This window comes from Danio aesculapii, chromosome 12, assembly GCF_903798145.1.
Source record: "Danio aesculapii chromosome 12, fDanAes4.1, whole genome shotgun sequence".
In the NCBI taxonomy this organism is placed as follows: domain Eukaryota; kingdom Metazoa; phylum Chordata; class Actinopteri; order Cypriniformes; family Danionidae; genus Danio; species Danio aesculapii.
Window position 1 is genome coordinate 31,856,577 of NC_079446.1, and position 23,026 is coordinate 31,879,602.

At 37.9% G+C, this 23,026-nt stretch overlaps 2 protein-coding genes across 6 annotated transcripts in view; one reads left to right on the forward strand and one right to left on the reverse strand.

Annotated features, from left to right (window-relative positions):
* The window catches only part of afap1l2 (actin filament associated protein 1-like 2), a 77,979-nt gene that overhangs the window by 38,207 nt on the left and 16,746 nt on the right, over window positions 1–23,026 (forward strand). For 2 of the 5 annotated variants that reach the window (XM_056468914.1, XM_056468915.1), the window contains exons 3-9: window positions 3,653–3,727; window positions 6,840–6,919; window positions 17,591–17,702; window positions 19,964–20,047; window positions 21,891–22,099; window positions 22,607–22,786; window positions 22,885–22,959. In XM_056468914.1, coding sequence (XP_056324889.1) covers window positions 3,653–3,727; window positions 6,840–6,919; window positions 17,591–17,702; window positions 19,964–20,047; window positions 21,891–22,099; window positions 22,607–22,786; window positions 22,885–22,959 — 815 coding nt within the window. The remainder of the gene's footprint in view (window positions 1–3,652; window positions 3,728–6,839; window positions 6,920–17,590; window positions 17,703–19,963; window positions 20,048–21,890; window positions 22,100–22,606; window positions 22,787–22,884; window positions 22,960–23,026) is intronic. The other 3 variants (XM_056468916.1, XM_056468917.1, XM_056468918.1) reach the window with 3 other exon arrangements.
* LOC130238037 (kelch repeat and BTB domain-containing protein 13) lies at window positions 11,247–13,989 on the reverse strand. Its single transcript, XM_056468921.1, has one exon. It carries the CDS (start codon window positions 13,950–13,952, stop codon window positions 12,453–12,455), a length of 1,500 nt encoding a protein of 499 aa, XP_056324896.1. The 5' UTR covers window positions 13,953–13,989; the 3' UTR covers window positions 11,247–12,452.

Here is a 23,026-nt window from a genome sequence, read left to right on the forward strand (position 1 = left end):
TTCTAGAAACACTCGTATATGTTTCAGCAGATCACTTGCACAGCACAATATCCTCACGAGGCGCAACAGTCGTGTGCACATTTATAGTTTCAGTGTTGTTTAGAGAATCTGCTCTGTTCTGTCTTATTAAGAAGCCCATAATTTTGGTCCATGCAGTGCTTCTTTCTTCACACAAGCATGGCTGTAGGTTTTTCATGTTCTGCTCTCGGGCTTGAGCACTTCCTTCTCTGGCTCCAAACTGTATCATTTTCCAAGGCTGTTTTTATCCACCAGGGACACTCACTTCCTTTTAGTAGCAGCTTATAAATAGCTTTCATTTCCATCCTCCAAATCCTGATCTGTTTTCACTGTACTGTCGAAACATACTTTTTTGCTTCATCACAGGGTTTCCAAAAATGCATCAAAGCTGTTACCGGCCATGTTTCTTACATCTCCCATTGTAACATCTTGTATTTACACTTAATTTAGATCATCTAACTTATTGTGAATGTTCAAAACGCGCTATAAAACCATCTCATACAGACTGGGCCTAAATCAGCACTTTTTTTTAATAGAAGAATATGACCTCTCCATGCGTCCCACTGGCCTGTCTTTGATGTGTACAGAAGGAGGGGCCCTGGAGACCCTTTGGACCCTTACACAAAACTCTCACTGTTCTTCTCTATAGCAAAAAACTATTACGTTTGGTAACATAAGTGAGAGATGAAAGCGTATACAGATCTGAGAAACATTAAATATGAGAAGGAGGGGGTGGATAAGTCAAAGAAGTGCTGGAAGGTCCAGATGAGGTTACTTTAGTGGGACTGAGTATCTTTACTGTAGTAAGTTCACATACAGTATATAGGGGTTTCAGAAGTTCTCATATATGTTTGTCATAGTAGAATTGTATGACTTTGTTGCATAAATAGGCAAAGTTCCTCAAATTCATACAGATGATCTTGTAGAGCATTCACAGATGCTTTATTTACTTTAGAATGTTTTATTGCCAGCAGCTAGCTCTCTTCAACTCTCACATGGTCGCCCACTGAAGCTAAGCAGGGCTGTGGCCTGTCAGTACCTGGATGGGAGACCACATGGGAAAACTAGGTTGCTGCCGAAAGTGGTGTTAGTGTGACCAGCAGGGGGCGCTCAACCTGTGGTCTGTGTGGGTCCTAATGACCCTGTTTAGTGAAGGGTACTCTATAGCCCCTTTCACACAGTGATACCAAAACATTTTTTCAGAACATTCACAGAAAATGTAAAAGTAACATTTTTGTGATGTTAGCGAAATGATAAAATGAATTGTTTAACGTTTGCATAAAAAATTAGACAAAATAAATAATGAATGAATACTGGTTGTTGTTTTTTTTCTGAAATAGTCAAAATATTGATATCGCTGATTATCAGCCACTATGATGTTGGATAACTTGGTCAGCACTCACTCAAAAAAAAAAATGACCTTTGTTGTTTGTTCAAACTACTTATAGGTCAGTGGACAGTTATAGGGCACCCATGACATGTGGAGTCCCACAAGGTTTAATTCTGGCAACTCTCCTGTTCAACCTTTATATGCTCCATCTGAGCCAAATAATAAGAAAGAACCAAATCTCCTACCACAGTTATGCTGATGAGACTCAGATCTACTTAGCCTTACTGCCTAATGACTTCAGCCCTATTGACAGCCAATGTATTGTTGAAATTAACAGTTGGATGTGCCAAAACTTTCTTCAGTTTAACAAAGAAAAAACTGAAGTCATTGCATCTGGGAACAGAGATGAGGTTCTCAAGGTGAATGCAGACATTGGCTCTAAGGGTCAAACCCTTAATAAACCCTCAATAGTCATGTCAAAGCAGTAACTAAATCAGCATACCAGCATCTCAAAAACATTACAAGAATTAGATGCTTTGTTTCCAGTGAAGACTTAGACTCTAAGTCTTCACTGGAAACAAAGCATCTAATTCTTGTAATGTTTTTGAGATGCTGGTATGCTGATTTAGTCTTAGAGACACTTGTCTTAGAGTCTTAGAGAAACTTGTTCATGCTTTTATCAGCAGCAGGATGGATTACTGTAATGGACTCCTCACTAGCCTTCCCAAAAAGACAGTCAGACAGTTGCAGCTCATCCAGAAAGCTGCAAATAATCAGAGCACATCACACCTGTCCTCAGGTTCTACACTGGCTCCCAGTTACAGTTCAGAATAGTTTTTAAAGTATTATTACTTGTCTATAAATCAGTAAATGGCCCAGGACCTCAATACATTACAGATATGCTCACTGAATACAAACCTAATAGATCACTCAGATCTTTATTCAGATCTAAATTCCAAGAGTACAGTAAAAGCAGAATAAATCCGCCTTCAGCTACTGCACCCCCACTGCTAGAATCAGCTTTTAGAAATGATCAGATATTCTCCAACATTAGGCACGTTCAAATCAATGCTGAATACACATCTGTTTAGCTGTGCCTTTACTGAATGAGCACTGTGCTACGTCAGACAGATCGCACTATTATGTCTTTCTTTTCTTTTTCATTCTTTCATAACCTGTTTAACATATTTTAATCACTTTTATTATTTGTTTTTAAATTTTTTAATCCTTGGCTCTATTATTCCTGTTTATGTAAAGCACCTTGAATTGCCACTGTGTATGAAATGTGCTATATAAATAAACTTGCCTTGCCTTGCCTTATTAAAAATGAGCTGAAACAACAAGTCTTGAGTTTTTTGAGGACAACTTAATTGTGTTATGTTCAATCCACTTTAATTTGTAAGAACTAAATAGTAAACTTAATTCCTTCATGTTGTCTTGACGAAAATTGATTTTGTGGAACTCAACATTTTTTACAGTGCTGATTGTTTAATTGTTAATTATTATTCTACAAATGTATAAAAAAATATATATATATATTTGCCATGATCTATCCCAATATTTTTTAGAAAGGATCAAATAATTGAATTACTAACAATGTTAAATGTTATGCCTAGGAAATAGTGTACTTGTTTGTACTTCATTTTTTTTTACTTCATTTATAAAAAAATAGTATAGAATTTTAATAGCAGCCATTTAATAGTCAATAGTGACAACATGAAAATAATTATTGGTTTGTCAATTTCAGTCACGTTTTTTGTGTAAATTACAAATGTCTCCTGACAACTGATATCTATTTTACATATCAGAAAAATAATGTTAACTGAGCATGAATTTGTTTAATTTCATTTGCATCTTACACAGGTGGGGTTACATTTGTAGGTTATTTTTTAAAATGACAAATCATGCATTTATCCAGGAGTCTCATCCTACCAATTTTCTTGAAATTGCTATTTGACAAAATACATAATCTCTTGAGACTGGGCTGCACAAATACACTGAAAAAAAATTATTCATTGGATTTACTAAATTGTTTTAAGGTAAGTGGTTTCAAATAACTTATATAGGCTAAATTTAAACAAACAAATTTGAACATTACTAAATTGAATTTGTTTAAATTCAGCTCATATACTGTACTTTACATTGTTTGCAACCACTTACCTTGAAAAACTTTAGTAAATCCAAAGAATCATTTTTTTCAGTGTGTTGTTGACTTCTGTTTGCACAAGCTGAATGTACAGTAAAAAAAACTTTTGTGCATAGTAGTTCAAATGTCTAACCCACTCTTTATTCCCTGTTATTCAGCAGGAGGAGATGAAGAATACATCTACATGAACAAGGTCATCGTCACATGTCAAAACCAGGACCGAACAAACAGAGGTGAGCCATAAACTTTACTTTCATTAAGTTCTGCAGGTGTGTGGATGCAAACATGTCTTTCTCACACTGATGATGTTTGTGCCATAATTGTGTGTGTGTGTGTCAGGCTTAGAGAGTTGACTGGCTGAAGTGTTAAACCTAACTCACCTCCCCCACTCTTCACCATTTCCTGTCTGTTTCTCAGTAACTTGTGTCCTCTTCTCGCTCTCTGCCAGACCCCCATCTGAGGACAGGCCGCTTTGTTTAGATTTCACTGAAGAATAAGAGTAACAATAAAACCAGACTTAACATTCACATCGCAGCCGTCTACAACAAAAAGTTGCTCGCATGACTAAGTGACTAAGCCAATGGCACCATGATGATAAACTCTTATTTTACTTTAATATTTTTGGGGGCGGTTTTGCCTTTAATTTGACAGGACAGTATGATGACAGAAAGCAAAGTTGGAGAGAGAGTCGTGGGATCAGATCAGGATAGGTCACTAGGTTAATGAGAAGACTAAGCTCAGCATTGTGACTTTTTTATTTATGTAATTTTTCACACCATGATTTTATCATTTCCTGTTTGTGTCAATATTTTCACAACTGTCTGCCATTGGGTTTATCAGTATTAAACTGCAGCACTGTAAAAAAAAAAACCAGAACATTTTGAAAGTAAAAAAAATCTAATTATTCTATTTGTAGAATTATATATTTTTTTGAAAGATAAAAAAAAGTCTTGATTATAAAACTTAATGTAAGAACGATGGTTCTGAATTTTCAATTTCAAGAATAATATTAAAGCAATTTTTGTTGTCAATCTGTGCTGTTATGGCTTCTTTATGAACCTCGGACTGTTGGCCACATTTTTTGTTAATGATGTTTTAAAGGGGTAGTCCAGAGTATATTTTTAAGGCTTGGTTTTGTTTATGGGGTGCAAAGCAATGTGTGCTCATGTTCATTTGTAAAAAATCACGTTGTTTTTTGTTCATATATCTTACTTCAAATATATACAGCAACTCAGCTAACATGAAAATGACTATTATATTTCCTAGTTCCTCCAAAGGCTCATCACCATGAGGCTCTGATTGGTCAGGTAACATAATGTGCTGGGATTTGCGGATCGGCTCCACCCGCAAGCGTCACGCCACTAATAGCTTTGCCGTTGTGTAAATACTGTCAGTCACTGTAGCTGTTAATCGTATCAGTTTAAGCATGAATCAGACATAAAATGAAGAGGACACAGCTGAACCTCTCGCCTGCTCTCTAAAATAAAATTTAAAAAAAGTGTCTTACATACTTATTCAGGAAATAAGCATGTGTAAGTAATATAAGCGTTCACATATCTTTTGCGAGTTCGGTATTTGAGATGTAGAACTCACAGAAAGTGGCTGTATAGAGAGATATTGTAGCTCTGCTGAAGATTGTGGGTGTTTACAGCGGTTTGACTGATAAATATGAATTTGTAGCTAAATTGTTAACGGTCCTAAACAGAATTTTCCATTGTTTCCATCCTTGTTTACGTCCTCGCTACAACATACCGTTAACACTAGAAACTATGCATGTAATTGAACAATTTTAACAAATAAAAACACTTACAGATTGTGGCTCACAATCCACAGCTTCTTCTATTATGGTTGGAGTTGCTCCTTCTTTGAGGAGTTTTCCAGCACTGAACTGGGAGAGATTCTGGAAGTTCTCCTTTGTCAAATGCTAGCTATATATATTTTTTATAATTCTCTGGGACATAATCAAAATTTAAATTGTTAGCACTTCTGTCTTTGTGTCGTGTCCTTTGAAAGCCCAAATACAGAAACAGAGGAAGCTCTGTAGCAGCGTTTGGATGGCATTTTAGCTTTCTCTGCTATAGCATTGCAATGCCTCTGGCTACGCCCCTTCGCTGTGCAGGGTGTGTGAGTATAACCTGAAGGGTTTATGACTTCATTAACCCGGATGTATTTTTTTGTAGTCCCCAAACTTCGTTCGCTGTAGGCTTTGCTAAACGAACTCTGTAAAAGCCAATAGGTGCGTCCCAAATCGCATACTTATGCTTTATAGAATAAATAGTGTAAGTAGTGCATTCACACTGAAAACTTTACAAATAGTAAGTGCACATTAATTACCCGGATGATACACTCATTCAACCGGTAAAATGAAGTGTGGAATGATGGACACTTCACGCATTCAACAACGGCAATTTTGCTTACGAAGCAGAAGGGGCAGAGCTATCGGGCGTTTGTTAATTCATTTAAAAACTCTCCAAACAAGCTCAATTTAAGGTTCACATTTTACAATAAAAATGTCATTAGTTAATTTTAGTTAATGTATTTACTAACACTAACTATCAATGAGCAATACTTGTACAGCATTTATTATCATAGTTCATGCTTGCTAACATTGGGCAATTTACTGCGAGTTAACAGGAACTAACAATGAACAACTTTATTTCAATTAACTAACATTAGCAAAGGATAATATATACTGTAAAAATGTATTGTACACTGTATGTTCACTTTAGTAAATACATTAACTAATGTTAACCATTACAGACTTATTGTGAAGTGTTACTAACTTAAGGTTAAACAGTCTAGTTTTAATGCAATCTTCACTAAAATATGTACTGTTTATGGTGCATACGTTTTAATATTGTCACAAATTTTACATCACAGTTTTTTAAATAACTACATTTTAGATCTGATATTCTAACTGTAATGCAATTTTTACTAATTACTTAATATGCAATGCTTTTTTGCAATGAAACACTTATGGGGCACCTAGAAGCATGGAAATGGTGAGAATGAGTTAAAAGCAGCACTTGATAGTGTCTTGACTCCTGGGTGACTCTTAGCCCTTGCTGTGCAGGTTTAGCTTTCGCCTTACGTTCCTTTGGCAACCCAGATGTTACCGTTTGGAGAGGAAGTTAAAGGAATGTCTGATGGGAAGCCACTGAATATGGCCATCAGCTCTAAGAGACTGCTGCAGGCTGTGTTAGCAGAGCCCAGACATTGGCTCATGTGGCAGATGAACAGCAGAAGTGTGACTTTAGCTTGTTGCTTGCATACACATCTTGAATGCTTTTAATTGGTGCTCACAATAAACCCTTTGTGTTTTTTTGTATGATCTTTGTTCATCAGACCACAGACCTGAAGCCAATGGAGATCCCAGTAAACCCATTTCTGTCAAGAACCCACCTGAGCCCCCTCCTCCCAGACCAGTGAGTTACTTTAGCATGGTTTTAACTTCATTTCAACATGTACAGAATGTATTCACTTGCTTAGTATCTTAGGGATGCACAACACGGTCAGAATGTTCAAAAAATGGCCAAAAAAAATGTATCAAAGACAAAAAGGATATTACACATTGTCAGAATGACAAATTCTACTAAAATAACTTACTTGAGTGCCAAGAATGCTAGCCATGAGATCAGATCAGCAGTGTTTTCATTCTTAAAGTGAATATTTGCTTTTTTTACACTAATAAAAATCTAAAATACAAAAATATTGTTGGTTGTTGATATAAGTTGGTGGTTTTCAATTGCTAACAACTGTACAATGGTTTATTCTACCAGTCACAGTTGTAACTGTTAACCAATATACACCTGTTACTGTTATTTCGGAGGCAACTTAGATCATTTTGGGTTTGTACCTCTATGATGACACTGTTTTATAAATAATTTATTGAATCGGTTTTATCTTTCTGCATTGTAGCCTGGTACAGTAATCTGAGTCTGTCAAATAAGAACAGGTTGAGTAGCCTTGTGAAGGTGACAGGCAAGATCATCAGTTTTAACCAAACTGGTCCAATGGTAAATTACCGTAATTCTTTTTTAAAGAGAACTCAGGGTATCTTATGTACCTCGGATCAGGACGTCATTTTAGAGTTCCCATTTGCAGGACAAATAGAATTATAAATTTGTTTATAATGGTGGTCATTAGGTCATTAAATGAGTCCAGCGGGGAGGGAGATGTAGGGTTGGGCGATGTCGACCAATTTGGCGTTGTACAATGTCTAATGTGAAACATTGCAATGGACGATGGCATCGTCGTCGTTGGTGGCGGTGAATTAATTATTTATGAATAATTCAATCATAATGAATTCATTATTTGTAGCCTACTGTTTCAACTACCATGGTCTTAGTTTTACTCATAACCAAATCAAAGCGCTATACAAATAAAGGTGAATTTAATTTAATTGAATAAATAAATAAAGATAAGTTACACACAAATAACCACCTGTCAATCACTTTTTCTGCTGGACTCTGGCATGAATAGATCTGTGTCATTATAATGGCGTTAACAAACTTGGTTGGTAAAAAAGGTGCACAACCAACGGGAACTAACCAACAGTATCTGAGGTTTTCGCTAAAATTACTAAATATAAGCGTGAAAGCGAAAAATTGAAGCAGTGTACTGGTGCTGTGATATGTTACATGATAGACTCAAAAGACCAAAGAGTCATTAGATAGAGACAAGATTAATTAAATATCAGGTTTAACAACTATAGTGAGACGCGATCCAGCGGTACATCTTTGATAAACTGTCCGACGTGCACTGCTCTCTGGGGTTTTGTGCTCAAAGCACCCGCTGACTGCTGGAGCTCATACGCGAGCATACGGAGTGTGTGTGTATAGTGTGGAAGGAGGGCTTTTCAGAAATTCTAGATGAAACGCCAGTGTGGACGTGGTTCGTGTTCATCCTAAAATGCCATTTTAAAACTATGACATATTGCTGTAAACAGAGCCGTGTGTATTTTTTGCGGGTGGGTTGCTGCTGCGATGGGGGTGGTGCGAAGGATCACGATGCCAGCTCAGCATCGGCAATGGACGATGGCATCGACTATCGACCCAACCCTGGGGAGATGCATCTAAAAAATTATGTATTGTTAGTTGTGTGGTAATATTTTGGTAATGTGTACATGGAACTTCGCCGGTGTTTTGGCACCTTGCTGCAATTTTAGTTTCCCTAAACGGGATAGTAAAGTTGAGTCTGAGTCTGATTCTGACACCTCTTACGTCTAGTAGATGTGCAAGCAGGAAGCTTGTAAATTGAGCAATTTAACAATTTAAAGAAAATAATCAATTTTGTTGGTGGAATTAAAAAGGGGTAATCATTAATTGTGGTCATAAAATCATAAGTCTGAGTTCATTAAATGGTCAAAAGCTCTTTGTACACTCTTACAAAGAAAACATTGGCATATTGAATATCAGCATAAATCTAATATTGTGCAACACTAAAATAGCTGCACAAAATCAAAACAGACTCACTGTGCAAAAAACAGGGCACTACAATAAAGTGTAACCCTAGATTTTTTTTTAGATGTCATTGTAGTTTAGTTGAAATGAGAGCTTTGTGGTGTGTTATTTTGTTATTTTGAATACAATCAATATGCTATAAATGTATAAATACATATCTAGGCTTATCTCATATGCAGTCATATTAACTACAGTTCAAACCACTAAAGTCTTTCTGGCCTTCATTGTCTGCCATTTAAAGTACTTGCATTGTGGCTATTACCGCATGTCTCTTAAATATTTGTTTCTCACGCTCAAAAAAGGTAGTGAGTTTGTTTTTAAGCAAGCCAAATAACCAGTCCTGTAAGTCGATAATAAATTCTGCCTTGATTAGAAACTCTATTTACCCATGAAGATAACACTGGATTAATAGGCAAAAAAAAGAGGTGAAGTCTTATAATTTGCAGCTCCTGTAGCAATCGTGTGCTGCTGTGGGAGTCTGCAGTTGGTCAGACACACACACAGACAGACAGGAGGATGGAGAGTATTAAAGCTCTCCAGTGAGAAGACTTTGAACTTCAGACCCATCTGCGGGGCGCTGGGCCTGATTAACAGCAGCTGCACAAGCGATCGGGGAACTGTTTATAGAGGCTGGAGAACCGCAGTTAGAGCACCGACACGTGTGCGTATATGAACGACAGCATATGTGTGGGAACGAGAGACGGTAGATGTGCTCACAGCTGCTTATTTATTGCAATTCTCACTATAAAAGCTGTAGTAGACAATTTAATTATTGTTTTAAAACATCAGATGTGCGTTTCGATAACTGAAAGGGATTGTATACCCTAAAATGAAAGTTCTGTCATCATTCCTCTGTTTTTTTTTTTAAATATTCAAGAATGAACCTGCCATTCACTTTGCAGTCCATACAATCTTTTATTTATTTTTTTATTGCGTAATAGAAATAATAGTGTGAGTAAAATTAGTAAATGGTGACAGAAGTTTCCCTTACAGACACGCAGTTCCTTTAATTACAATTGCAAATTAAATAAATTGATTCACTACCCTAGTTGTTCTCAAATTGGGTTTAAGCATAGTGTACTGGCAGCCTAAATAAACCTCTTCAAAATTTATATTTAACATATTTTATGCCTCATTTGTACTAAATTTACAGTTCAGTAGAGTACAATACATTACACTCACCATGATCGGGCTTGCATTTCCACAGCCAATAGTAGCCTTACTTGGTAGGCATGGTGTATGACAGAAAGTTGGTGTATGGCAAAACGTTGGTAAACAACAATGGAGGACATACAGTACATCAGATTCTATTCTTGCTTCTTGGCATGTAGCTGTTTGTCACAAGAACATAACAAACTTAATTTTAGCATCATTCACTGTTGCACACTAGGCCTGCACAATATATCAATCGAGCATCGATATCGCAATAGGTGTGTCCGCAGTAGTCACATCGCATGACATGCAATGCTGAGTTAGGATTATAGATAACCAACTACAGGTCAAAACATACAAGATTTGTGGAAACACTGCAGAATTGAACCATAATAGAGTGAAAGTTTATGATCTGCATGTGTTTTTAGGGCCTGTGAGTGTGCGAGCATTTGAATAGTTTAAAGAATTTTAGTAGTCCATAAAGAAATTTCATAAAGATTAATTTAATTAAATTATATATATGGTAAAGACTATACAGCGCTATTTTACATCTGATTATTTAATTTCTGCACCTGAATACTGTTGTTGTTTCCAGAAAATCATAAAGCACAGTTTATTTCACTTTAATATTTGCTCAGTTGTGTTTATTTATGACTGTTGTTTATGTATATAATACAGTACATAAAAATATATTTATATTTCATTCCCCTACAAAATTATCCCAAGTACTGACTTTCCAAATAGAGCTATTTAGATCATCTGGTGAAATTATATCGCAGAGAAAAAAAAGATCACAATGTACAATTTTTCCAATTTCATGTAGTCATTGTATTATTATGGTGTTGTGTTTTGCCTGTGTATTTAAAAACGACTGTGTTGTCATTCTCTTAACTTGTTGCACACTCTTGGTGACGATTTTCTGTAAATCAGTAGTGTTCAGCAGAGGGGCTAGCTCCACCCTTTTGGTTCAATACAGTTTTGCTATAGATACTCTTAGGAAAAGACACCAAAAATGTAGTATGGTTTGCTATTTTCCATTGACAGTGAAAATGGAAATAAATGCGTACTGTACAGTACTGTACTCATTCGTACCTCAAAACTTGACCATATTACCTCAAAATGACCCACAGTACTCAACTTGAGCAGTTTGTTATAGTGGTTATTGTCATGAATTAACAGACCACTTGATGGCACAACTGAAGAATCAAAATGCACTATCACAGGTAGCCACAAAAAAAGAGGCATGGATGTCCACTATTCAGACAACCTTGAGAAAGGAATGGCAATGCCAGGTAGATGTATGCAGACAATGAATCTACCTAAAATTAAAATCAATCTATAATCAGTTATGCTGTCTTCTGGATGTGTAGACAAATCCAAACAGTACACTGATACGCTCTTCTATTTTGATGTAGCTTACTCCAGAAAAGATATAGCTTACTTTGACAGAAATAACACATTGATGCATACAGAATACAACATCAGCTGTATAGACAAGAAAAAGTCCTTGTATAGTTCTAAAATGACAGGAAGAAATTAAGAGCCCTCTCTCATCCTAGGATGAACAGCGACCAGAGTGTTGTGTGCTTCAAAATTCTGCCTTCTGGTAATATGAAGCTGAAAAGTGACATGCCATGTAGTTAAGTAGTACTGTCCTCATTACAGTATTTTTAAAAGTCCTATAGAATTTTGCTGTCAAGTTCATGTCTTATGTGGGTATGTATACATATTCAATCCATTCATTTTCTTTTCTGCTTAGTTCCTTTATTAATCTGGGGTCAGCACAGCGGAATGAATCGCTAACTTATCCAGCATATGTTTTATGCAGCGGATGCCCTTCCAGCTGCAACCCATCACTGGGAAACACCCATACACACTCATACACACACATACGCTACGGACAATTTAGCCTACCCAATTCACCTGTACCGCATGTCTTTGGACTTGTGAGGGAAACCGGAGCACCCGGAGGAAACCCACACGAACACAGGGAGAACATGCAAACTCCACACAGAAACGTCAACTGACCCAGCCGAGGCTCGAACCAGTGGCCTTCTTGCTGTGAGGCAAATGTGCTACCCACTGCGCCACCGTGCAGCCCGTATAAATAAATTCCTCAAAGTATTTTAAAAAGTTCAAGTAATAACAATAAATGTTTTCTCAGCATGTTAGAATCAATTCTAAAGAATCACATGACACTGATGATTTGCCATCAACAGAATAAGTTAAAGGTTTCTCATTTTGTATTTGTGGAGAAATATAGTTTGGAGGGGGGCTTAAAAATGCTTTTCTCTACAAAAAAGAGGCCTAGCAGAAAAAAAAGGTTTGGGTACAACAGTCTACCCTACGTTGGATGAATTGCCTCTTTGAGATCATCTTCAACACTCTCCAAATTAGCGTCCATCTCCAGTGCTTCCTCTGCATCTGCTTCCTGCTGTGTATGTATGTTCTTTGGTAGTCTAAGCAAGCAGGTCCAAAGTGAGCCACTTTTTGGAAAACCTGTCATCTGTCTGCGAGGCTTCCACTTGTCACCACAAATGACATATTCCAAGGTCAAATTGCGGTTGACGGTAAATGCAGAGCTCCCCCTCACCATAGCCGTGAAGAGGGCGCCTCTACTATTGACGTAGTGTCCGGGCATGGCCGTCCACTGACCTGTAGTAATATTGTAGCAGTCCATGAGACAGCGCAGGAAGTCATCACAAGGGCCATTCCTCATGACATACAAGTTGTCACCATGAGCCACCATGCAGTGTCCGTAACTCTGAGGCTTGACCATAGTGGTGACCAGCATCCATTCGTCATTTTTTGGTGCATATTCATAGATGTCTGTAGTATCCGGAGGCTTCCAGAAACACACAAATATCCTACGCCTTGCAACAGCACTAGCCGCCGCAGCCACCGAACGAGGCGCATGCTTGCAAAACCTCCAGGCGCCTGTGGAAACATCACATACTTCTACCGAGGACATGATCCTTTTGTCAAATTCTCCTCCAATGGCATATAAGTTTCCATTGTGACCCACCAGGGTAAAGTCATACCTGGACTGCTGAGGACCATCAAACACACTCCAAGTGTTAGTTTCTGTGTTGTAACAGAAGCTCAAGTCCACTGTTTCCTTGCTAACTCCTCGCACTCCTCCAATGATATACAATCGGTTGTCCACGACGGCCACGCCGGCCATGGAGGTGCTGGCTTCTGTGGGTAGATCAGTCAGGTATTTCCAAATACCTGGTTTCTCATCAAGGTAAAACACAGTCCTGTAACAGTCCTGCAGGATCTTCATTGATGGGGAATGAGTCCCTAGGGCAACAAATGATGCTGGTGAAAGGGACTCCACGTAGCTGATCAGCTCTTCTGGGAGTGTCTCGATAGCGTCCTGCAGGTCGGTATAAGCATCGCAAATATACACTGCAGCACTGTGAAACAACCTCCACAAGCCGTACACCGATGATGTGTGGTATAAAAGAATGCAGTTGTCGGTATCAAGAATGTCTATCAAGTGCTGGACTAGGACATCCACTTGGAGAAAGGCCGCACATTCGGCAGCTTCCACAATTTCGTCGGGGTCTCGAATAACTGGGCTCTCACCTCGAGAAACCGCCATGGCTATGAGGAAACCCCTCGCTTTCAGACCTCCCTGCAGGTGGAACTCATTCAACTGGCTGTCCTTCATCCCAGATCGGAAAAGGGCACGAAAATACTCACAGTTCTTCCCGAGGACGGCCCTGTCTATGCTAAAAACACTCTCTTCTACTCGTACTCTCAGTACTCCAGTGGATTCTTCATCTTGTTCTTCCTCATTTCTAAGCCTGCTCGGACCCAAACTGCAGGGAGGCCCCATGACACCTCTGTACTGCTTGCTCGTACCATGAAGTGTTTCAGGTTGAGCTTGACTTGTAAACACAAGGCTGCATGCTGTGCAGTTTCACAGCTACTTGCTGCACTGAAAATAGCAACACACTAAAATAGCATAGAGGCCAGGGACTTCAGAATAGTAGGGTGGAAATTTTCAGCACTAGTCCTGCAAGCAATTATATTCTAATATAATGTAATTGAATTATATAATTATGTGGTAATCACTCCCATAGTATATTTAAACTGATACATTTTATCAGTGTTTTCCCTATGCTGACTGTCTGTAACTGACTCAGAAGACAGAAACCCATACATGAAGTGGATGATAGCAGTTCAGAAAGCCAATCCTGCTTCTAATAAGACTAAGAAGATTATTTTCCTTCCTTTTTCCTTACCCTGTCTACCTCAGGCCTTGGTGAGTTTTTTTTTTCTCCCTTCACTGGATTTTTGGCATGTGAACGAGGGATTTTCCATGTTCTGGGTGTTCTTTTGGTCTCCTGCCCACTTGCATATTTTCACTTTTTGTCTCAAAGACTGGTTCTTTATTATTATTTATGCCTTCTACTTGAACGGTTTCCTACTCAGACTACATTTGCTTTTCTTTTTAAGGAGAAGATGGTGTGATTTGTGGATCTGAATATGAAAGCAAGCCCAGGGTGGAGTTCAGTCTCAGCATTCAGTATCTGGGATGTGAACATGGTCTTGATCCTGAGAAGTGGCTGGAGAAGAAGATTGTTTGGCACTACCCTGAAATGCCTTCGTTTTGATTTTAATCATTATCAGATGCCTGAGAACTCAACACACTGGTTTCTGTATTTCTGTTGAGTGTCGGAAAAGCAAGGGTGGGACTAAGCAAGAAGTGTGGGAGTTGTGAGTTAGGGTCAATGTGAGAAAAACAATGCCTTCTAATCCTCTTATTTATCCAATAAAATCAATGTTTTGTTGTTCCATTCTCAGTGATCACATATCTTTTACTCTTGTTCTGTGTCACTTATTGCAGAGCAGTCTCTAGCAAGCTTTTACATTCAACTTCCTGACATCCAGTTGTATATATACACATCACTTAGCCTTCCTTGTTGCCTCACTTTTGCTTTCGAGAGGCATAAGCATGTCATGTCAAGCAGGAGGTTTCAATCAAACCACTTAATATAATTCAACTAAGAGGAGATTTTCCCAGCCGTCTGTCTATAACCTCTCGTCATCATTCAACTTTATGGTTCACAAGCTACCGCTAGCCATAATCAGCCCTGTGTGTGTGTGTGTGTGTGTGTATGTTTCAGTGTGAGGAGAGGATCAGTGCTCTGTTTGCCAAGGGGCTGTCACTGCATTGAGGGTATCAGTGGGGAATTTAGTAATGTTATGAAGCGGCTGATTTGGGAAACCTCATAGCGAGCTCCACACCCTTTTAAAACCATTACTCCTGCAGGCAAACACGTGTGGAATTCCTTTTCTAGCTGAGCAGGGCTGAGGTCAGCGAGAGATCGGTTTCGAGGAAGAATCCCCCTTCGGTCAGAAAGAAAAGTCCACATGAAAGACAGGTGCAGAAACAAGCAGGCAGGGTAATCTCTGGAGAGTCTTTACATGGGAGAGTATTGGAGATGCTTGGATGCAGTATTATTAAATGTGCTAACTATAACTGACTACAGTAGATTTGAAATCTAGATCAAAGTGGTTTATGATGATTTGCTGAAAATCAACAAAACAAGAGGGAAGTCAGGTGATTTTAAAACTGGCAAACAAGGCAGGTTATCTTAGAATAACAATTGTTTAACGCTGTGTTACTTCATATGATATTTAAATCTTGTTTTCATAATAGACTTTTTTTGTTCGTGATCTTATTGTGTACAAATTATGCAATTTTATAAAAATGGTTCAATGTACTTTTCTTCTAGGGGTGTAAGGATACACTCAAGTCACGAAACAATATGTATCTTGATAATAAATTCATGATATGATATTACATCAATATTGTAAGCTGTAAAATGTTTTTAATTAGTAGTATTATTGTAATTTCTCAAAATTCTAAAAATATATACATATCTTATAATATATGGGCCTACTGTTGATTAAAATGCTATGTTTTGTATAGACTTTGGGTGGTAGTCCTTACTAGACTTGAAATTTAGTCCTGGCCCTCAATGCCAAGGACAATGATTACACCAGAATACAACTATTCATAATTCTGAAGATTAATTATTAATTATGCTAGGCACATATGCTTGCACTCTGTTATATATTATATGCCATATTCATATCATACATACACTCATCGGCCACTTTATTGGGTACACCTTATTAGTGCTGGGTTGGACCCCCTTTTGCCTTCAGAATCCTTGGCATACATTCAATAATAAACTGGAAATATTCCTTAGAGATTTTGGTCCATATTGGCATGACAGCATGAGGCAGTTGCTTCAGATTTGTTGCTTCAGATTGGCTGCACATCTATAATGTGAATCTCCCATTCCACCACATCCAAAAAGTGATCTATTGAATTGAGCTCTGGTGACTGTGGAGGCCATTTTAGTACAGTGAACTCACTGTCATGTTCAAGAAACCAGTCTGAGATGATTCACACTTTATGACATGGCATGTTATCCTGTTGGAAGTAGCCATCAGAAGATGGGTGCACTGTGGTCATAAAGGGATGGACATGGTCAGCTCAACTGGTACTATTGGCCCCAAAGTGTGCCAATAAAATACTATTACACCACCAGCAGCAGCCTGAACCGTTGATACAAGGTAGACTGAATCCATGCTTTCATGTTGTTAAAGCCAAATTCTGACCCTACCATCCGAATGTCGCAGCAGAAATCGAGACTCATCAGACCAGGCAACATTTTTCCAATCTTCTATTGTCCAATTTTGGTGAGCCTGTCTGAACTGTAGCCTCAGTTTTCTGTTCTTAGCTGACAGAAGTGGCACCCGGTGTGGTTTTCTGCTGCTGTAGCCCGTCTGCCTCAAGGTTGGATGTGTTGTGTATTTAGAGATGCTCTTCTGCATACCTCAGTTGTAACGAGTGGTTATTTGAGTTACTGTTGCCTTTCTATAAGCTCGAACCAGTCTGGCCATTCTTCTCTGACCTTCTCTGGAGATGGTTGTGTGTGAAAATCCCAGTAGATCAGCAGTTTATGAAATACTCAGATCAGCCCATCTGGCACCAACAACCATGCCGCATTCAAAGTCACTTAAATCACCTTTCTTTCCCATTCTGATACATGGTTTGAACTGCAGCAAATCGTCTTGACCATGTCTACATGCCTATATTGAGTTGCTGCCATGTGATTGGCTGATTAGAAATTTGCATTAACGATCAGCTGGACAGGTGTACCTAATAAAGTGGCCAGTGAGTGTATACACATAATTTTCATTAGTAAAATCCAACATTTGTCATTATCAGATTCCCTCTTGCATTATATTCATTGTATAAGTCAGTGTGAATATATTAATATAAAACATGAATATATTAATATAAACTATTAATATATACATTTATTTTTATTAATATATATTGATATATTCAAACATTCATGTTTTTTTTATCCAGTGTGTTTTACATGTTTATTTCTTTATCTATTTTGTGAAAAAATGTTAATATAGTTTGTTTTTTTAATTCTTTTTTAGTGCAACATGGGAAGGGAGCCCTTTCCTCTTCCTCCAGCTCCTGCTCCAGCCTCTATGGAGAATGAAAGTTACTATGAAGATCCTCAACCCTATGACCCTATAAGCATCAACGGTATGTCTCCAATTGGGTCCAGAAATTCCCAAGTTTGCTCATTCCTTTAGAACTCATGTCCATCCTGGTTCAGAAATGATATTTACAAAGACTGAGTTGCAGATTTGTGAGTTCTCATCAGTCCTATCCTAAAATAGTGAACGTGTGGTCATTGAGTCCTTTCACTGTGACAGAGAGAAGCCTGCAGGCAGGGAGCTCAGAAGACAGTGCTTGTCTTTGTTCAGTTTAAGCGGTCCTCTGGCTCTGGATATAGTGACAAACACTGACCGTGAGCCCAGGAAATGGGGCCAGCAGTGATTGGGGCATTTGGCTGGGGTTGCAGAGTTCAGCCCAGTGAGGGGACGATCATTTACAATATTCTGGGGCAGATGACATCTCTTCTTGGTCAGAGAAGACAGAGGCATTAGCCTGCAGCTGTGCAGTGTAATATCAACACACGAGGGATGTGCAGAGCCAACATTTCAAATGTTTCGCCAACTTGTTTCGGCAGCTTATATCAAGCCAGACCTCATGGTTTAGGATAAGTAAAGTGAATTTCCAATTAGTTGTTTTTACAGCAATAAAGCCGCAAAATGAGTATGTTTACATGGACACCAATAATCCGATTTTAATACGATCATGACAATACTCTGATTAAGAGTCTACCATGTAAACAGCAATTTTTGATTCTTTTAATCCACTTAAGGTCATAATCGAACTAAACAAAAATCGGATCAAGACATGTGGAGTATGCCGATTTTAGTTGCATTATTGAAGTGCAATCAAACTATTACCGTCGTGTAGAATTTTCGCCGCATTTTGCGACAGGATAGTCTATACACACATGGCTGTTTGACACTATTCTCTGCATCTACCAAAGTCAGTGAAGGACCACAGACACCTGCATCGCAAAATGTGTAGTTTTTTCCCATACGGCGTGCGGTATCAAATTCCATTTAAACACTCTTCCAGCAGTTCATACTTGCATCCAATATCTCGTTTGTCAAGGGGGGCATGAATGATATGTTCCTAAATGAAAGTGGAAGTACCAAACTGCAGGTAAAGTCGACAAATACAAAAATGAAATACCCGAAGTTACATGAAACTCCAGAGGAAACGTGGATAGGTTGGTGACGCAATGATGTTAATCCAATTATGTGCTACAACATGTAAAACAGAAAGATAAAAGGAACATTCAAAAAGCAACTCATGTAAACACCTTAATGATATTATTGTCATATTCAGATTAAGGCAAATCATTTGATTACTGATGTCCATGTAAACGTAGTTAATTGATGCTGCTGTTTACATCAAAACAAAAGACACAAATATTTAGTGCAGCTTGGGGTACCAACACTGAGTTAGAATCTACATCAGAGTAAGAATACAGTCCTCACAAATGTTTTTGGGTGCTAGTATCAATGTGTTACAATGAAGTTCAAAATTAAAGGTTTGGAAGTCATTAGCATTCAAAACGTACAATTTTTCACCTCGCCAATAGAGATCAATGCTTTTTGAGACCATCACCATGCACTTCAGCTTCTCATCATATATTCTGACCAATCACATGCTCTCTAGTATCTGAAGTGTCCCGCCCCCTACAAAACATAAAAAAATATATCTATCTAATCTTATATCCATCAAATCTGTCACATATTTATGAGTAACAGAGCATTCATATTAAGGGTTCACCTAAATGCAAGTACACTATATGAGAAAATATTAAATCCTAGTCAACACTTTGTTGATCTGAACTCCTCTGCATATATGAGTTGAAACAATCAGGGGAAGAACCTCCAAAAGCCAGCATGCTAAAACACGTGATGTGCATGTAAAATCACCACTACTGTATCTATAGCCATTCAAAAGGGGAAAACAGACACAGTCACATACAAGTACAATTATATAGAGGATAAACGATTCAAAGATTATAAATATGCTTTCCATTTAGGTGAATAAAGTTTTGCATTGATGTCACACAAGCTGAATCAGCGCGAACAAACAGTTGGCTGGTATAGCGGTGATATAAACAGAAAGCTATTGGCCATTTATTCAAAATTGGAGGGGCTAGTCATAATCCCCACCATCTCTTTGTTTTTCAGTTTAAATTATTTTATACATCAAACAAAGCTGCCTTTGTGGACCTCATTCTTCCTGTTTTTGTTTTCATGTGACACATAAGCCACATCCAGTTTCACAGTCTCCAGCTTCTCACCTGATTCTTTTTTCTCTTCTTCCCTTATTGCATTTCCCCTTTTTATTGTGCTCCTGTGTTTCTGTAGATTTTGGTTGCTTTGCCGTCATTACAGGGCTCAGGAAGCGTGTAGAAGCTTCAAACGGTGTGGTCTATGCTGTGATCACTCGGGGTATCTATCTCTGTTTCTCTCAGTGTGCGTCAGGAGAGAAAAACAAACAAACAGCACTAACTTTACTGGCTGCGGTGAAGTGCACGGCTCTGGGAAAACCTCACTGTTTAATGCATCCAAGCTTGAGGCCGCTGACTTTGCATGTGCTCGCTGGCTTAAGAGCATGTCCTTGCACTTTTCTTAGCCTTAGTCTCTCTCTCTCTCTTTCTCTCTCTCTCTCTCTCTCTCTCTCTCTCTCTCTGTCTGTCTGTATTTATTATCATATTAATATGTACACTACCTGACAAAAGTCTTGTCGTCGATCCCAGTTGTAAGAACGACAAATAATAACTTGACTTAAAGTTGATCATATGGAAAAGATGCAGAAGGTAGATTTTTCAGATGAACATCTGTTGAACTGCATCCCAATCATCACAAATACTGTAGAAAACCAATTGGAACCCACATGAACTCAAGATTCTCACAGAGATCAGTCAAGTTTTGTAAAGGAAAAATCATGGTTTGGGGTTACATTCAGTATGGGGGCGTGCGAGAGATCTGCAGTGTGAATGGCAACATCAACAGGCTGAGGTATCAGGACATTTTTGCTGCCAATTACATTACAAACCACAGAAGAGGGCAAATTCTTCTGCAGGATAGCGCTCCTCATACTTTAGCCACCACATCAAAGTTCCTGAAAGCACAGAAGGTCAAGGTGCTCCAGGATTGGCCAGCCCAATCACCAGACAGGAACATTATTGAGCATGTCTGGGCTAAGATGAAGGAGGCATTGAAGATGAATCCAAAGAATCTTGATGAACTCTGGGAGTCCTGCAAGAACGCTTTCTTTGCTATTCCAGACGACTTTATTAATTATTAAGTAAAATAACTTAAATTAAATAAAGTTGTCTGAGTCATTACAGAGATATATTTATATTCTAGACTGTACATTATTTCTGTTAAGTGACAAGACTTTTGTCTAAGCAAAGTCAGACCTTACTGTCCTAATCAAATAATTAAAAATCAAGACATGATCATATTTTATTTTGGTAAAATAAGTGTAATCTAGAGGCCTTTGCCTTTTATATTAGCCACTTCTGATACCAAATGATCAACTAGAAGTCAAGTTATTATTTGTTGTTCCTAAAACTTGGATAGACGACAAGACGTTTGTCAGGTTGACGCTTGTCAGTATATATGTTTCTATCCAAATATTAACATAAAAAACACTATTTATGTTAATGTGCTTTCATTTATAAACAAGTTAATATTTTTAGTATTAAAAATAGTGAAATATATATATATATATATATATATATATATATATATATATATATATATATATATATATATATATATATATATATATATAAAGTTTCTTTTTCCACACTATTTTAATAGCTATTATTATAACTACTATTAAAACTACTATACTGTAACAATGTTATTTATAATAGTATGATTATTTATAACGTATTGAGTTTTTTAAAATTCTTTCCCTCAGCCTCTTCTATCATTCATCCCCATTCTCTATTTTTGTTACTCCTACTCACTTACCCTATAAATTAAGATCTAAATGCCTCAATCTAGACTAAACTTTGTTTAAATAGCTCATAAAATCCCATTAAAAAGAAGTTAACCCTCAAAAACATCTTTATTTACTAACAATAACTGAAATTATGCAGGACTGGAACAACAGAATGTTCATTTTTGAGTCAGCTATGCCAATAACTATCCACAAAACATAGAATTAAACAGAATTTGCAGGGAGGCTTTGACTTTCTTTTGTCCCAGTGCTCTATTATTGAACAGCTCACCTTCTGTCCTCGGCGACTCACATCTTCGTCACGTTTGGCTTTTCCAGAAGACACAGAGCAGCTAAGCAGCTCATATGAGTCGTATGATGAGGAGGAGGTGACGAAGGGTAAGTCCACAGCGCAGCACCAGTGGCCTTCGCCTGAAGCCTCCATCGAGCTGATGAAGGACGCGCGGATCTGTGCTTTCCTCTGGAGGAAGAAATGGCTTGGGCAGTGGGCCAAACAGCTGTGTGTCGTCCGCGAACACCGGCTCCTGGTGGGTGACATCATCACTTATTTTAGTGACATAATGGCTTGTCAGCGACACCCACATTTCAAACCCACAGCTGATCTATGATATGAGTGTTTATACAGATTCCAGTGTTTGCAATCACAGGTTAACATCTGGTAATAATTACTTTAATATACATAGAGACAGACCATTTAAAGTCAATATTAAATAAAAACTGACTGTGTTTATATTTCTAGTCTACTTTTGTATGACTGACTGTTTCACATTACTGTGAAGAAAGTAAATGTTAGTCTTTTTGTGATGTTTAATTTTGTGATGTTTACAAATTAATACATGTACATTTTTATTCATAATTTATTATTTATTTATCTTTATTTTTGTATTTTTATATTATTTTTGTATTGTTTGTGTGTAAAATTGTGGTCATATACTTATTTTATGATTATTGTTTTTTTATATGATTTTATCTGTCACAGGCATTCAAACTAACAAAAAAATAATCACAATTGTTCTCTATCCTACTCTATTTAGTGCTACAAAAGCTCAAAGGATCAGACTCCTCTGCTGGATATCAGTCTGCTGGGCTGCAGTGTGGTGTACAAAGAGAAACAAACAAAAAGAAAAGAGCACAAGTTGAAAATAAGTCCACTGGGTGGAGAGGCCATCGTCCTGGGACTGCAGAGCAAGGAGCAGGCCGAACAATGGCTCAAGGTAAAGGACAATGGAGCTTGGCCCATACGGATAAATAATTAAACAAGTTGCAGTTTGTGCAATCATGGTTTAAAGCTTTCTTCCTTCTTCTTCATTAGGTTATTCAGGAAATTAGTCCGAAAAACACAACAGGATCTGATGTAACCGACTCTCCAACACTCATCTGTACTAAGGTATAGCAGGTTGGAGTTTATTCTCTGTATCATTTTTGTGTATTAAACACTGGGATTTTAAGGTATT

Excerpts from the sequence above, each read along its gene's own strand:
- LOC130238037 (XM_056468921.1), bottom strand. The coding sequence starts at position 13,952 with ATGGGGCCTCCCTGCAGTTTGGGTCCGAGCAGGCTTAGAAATGAGGAA.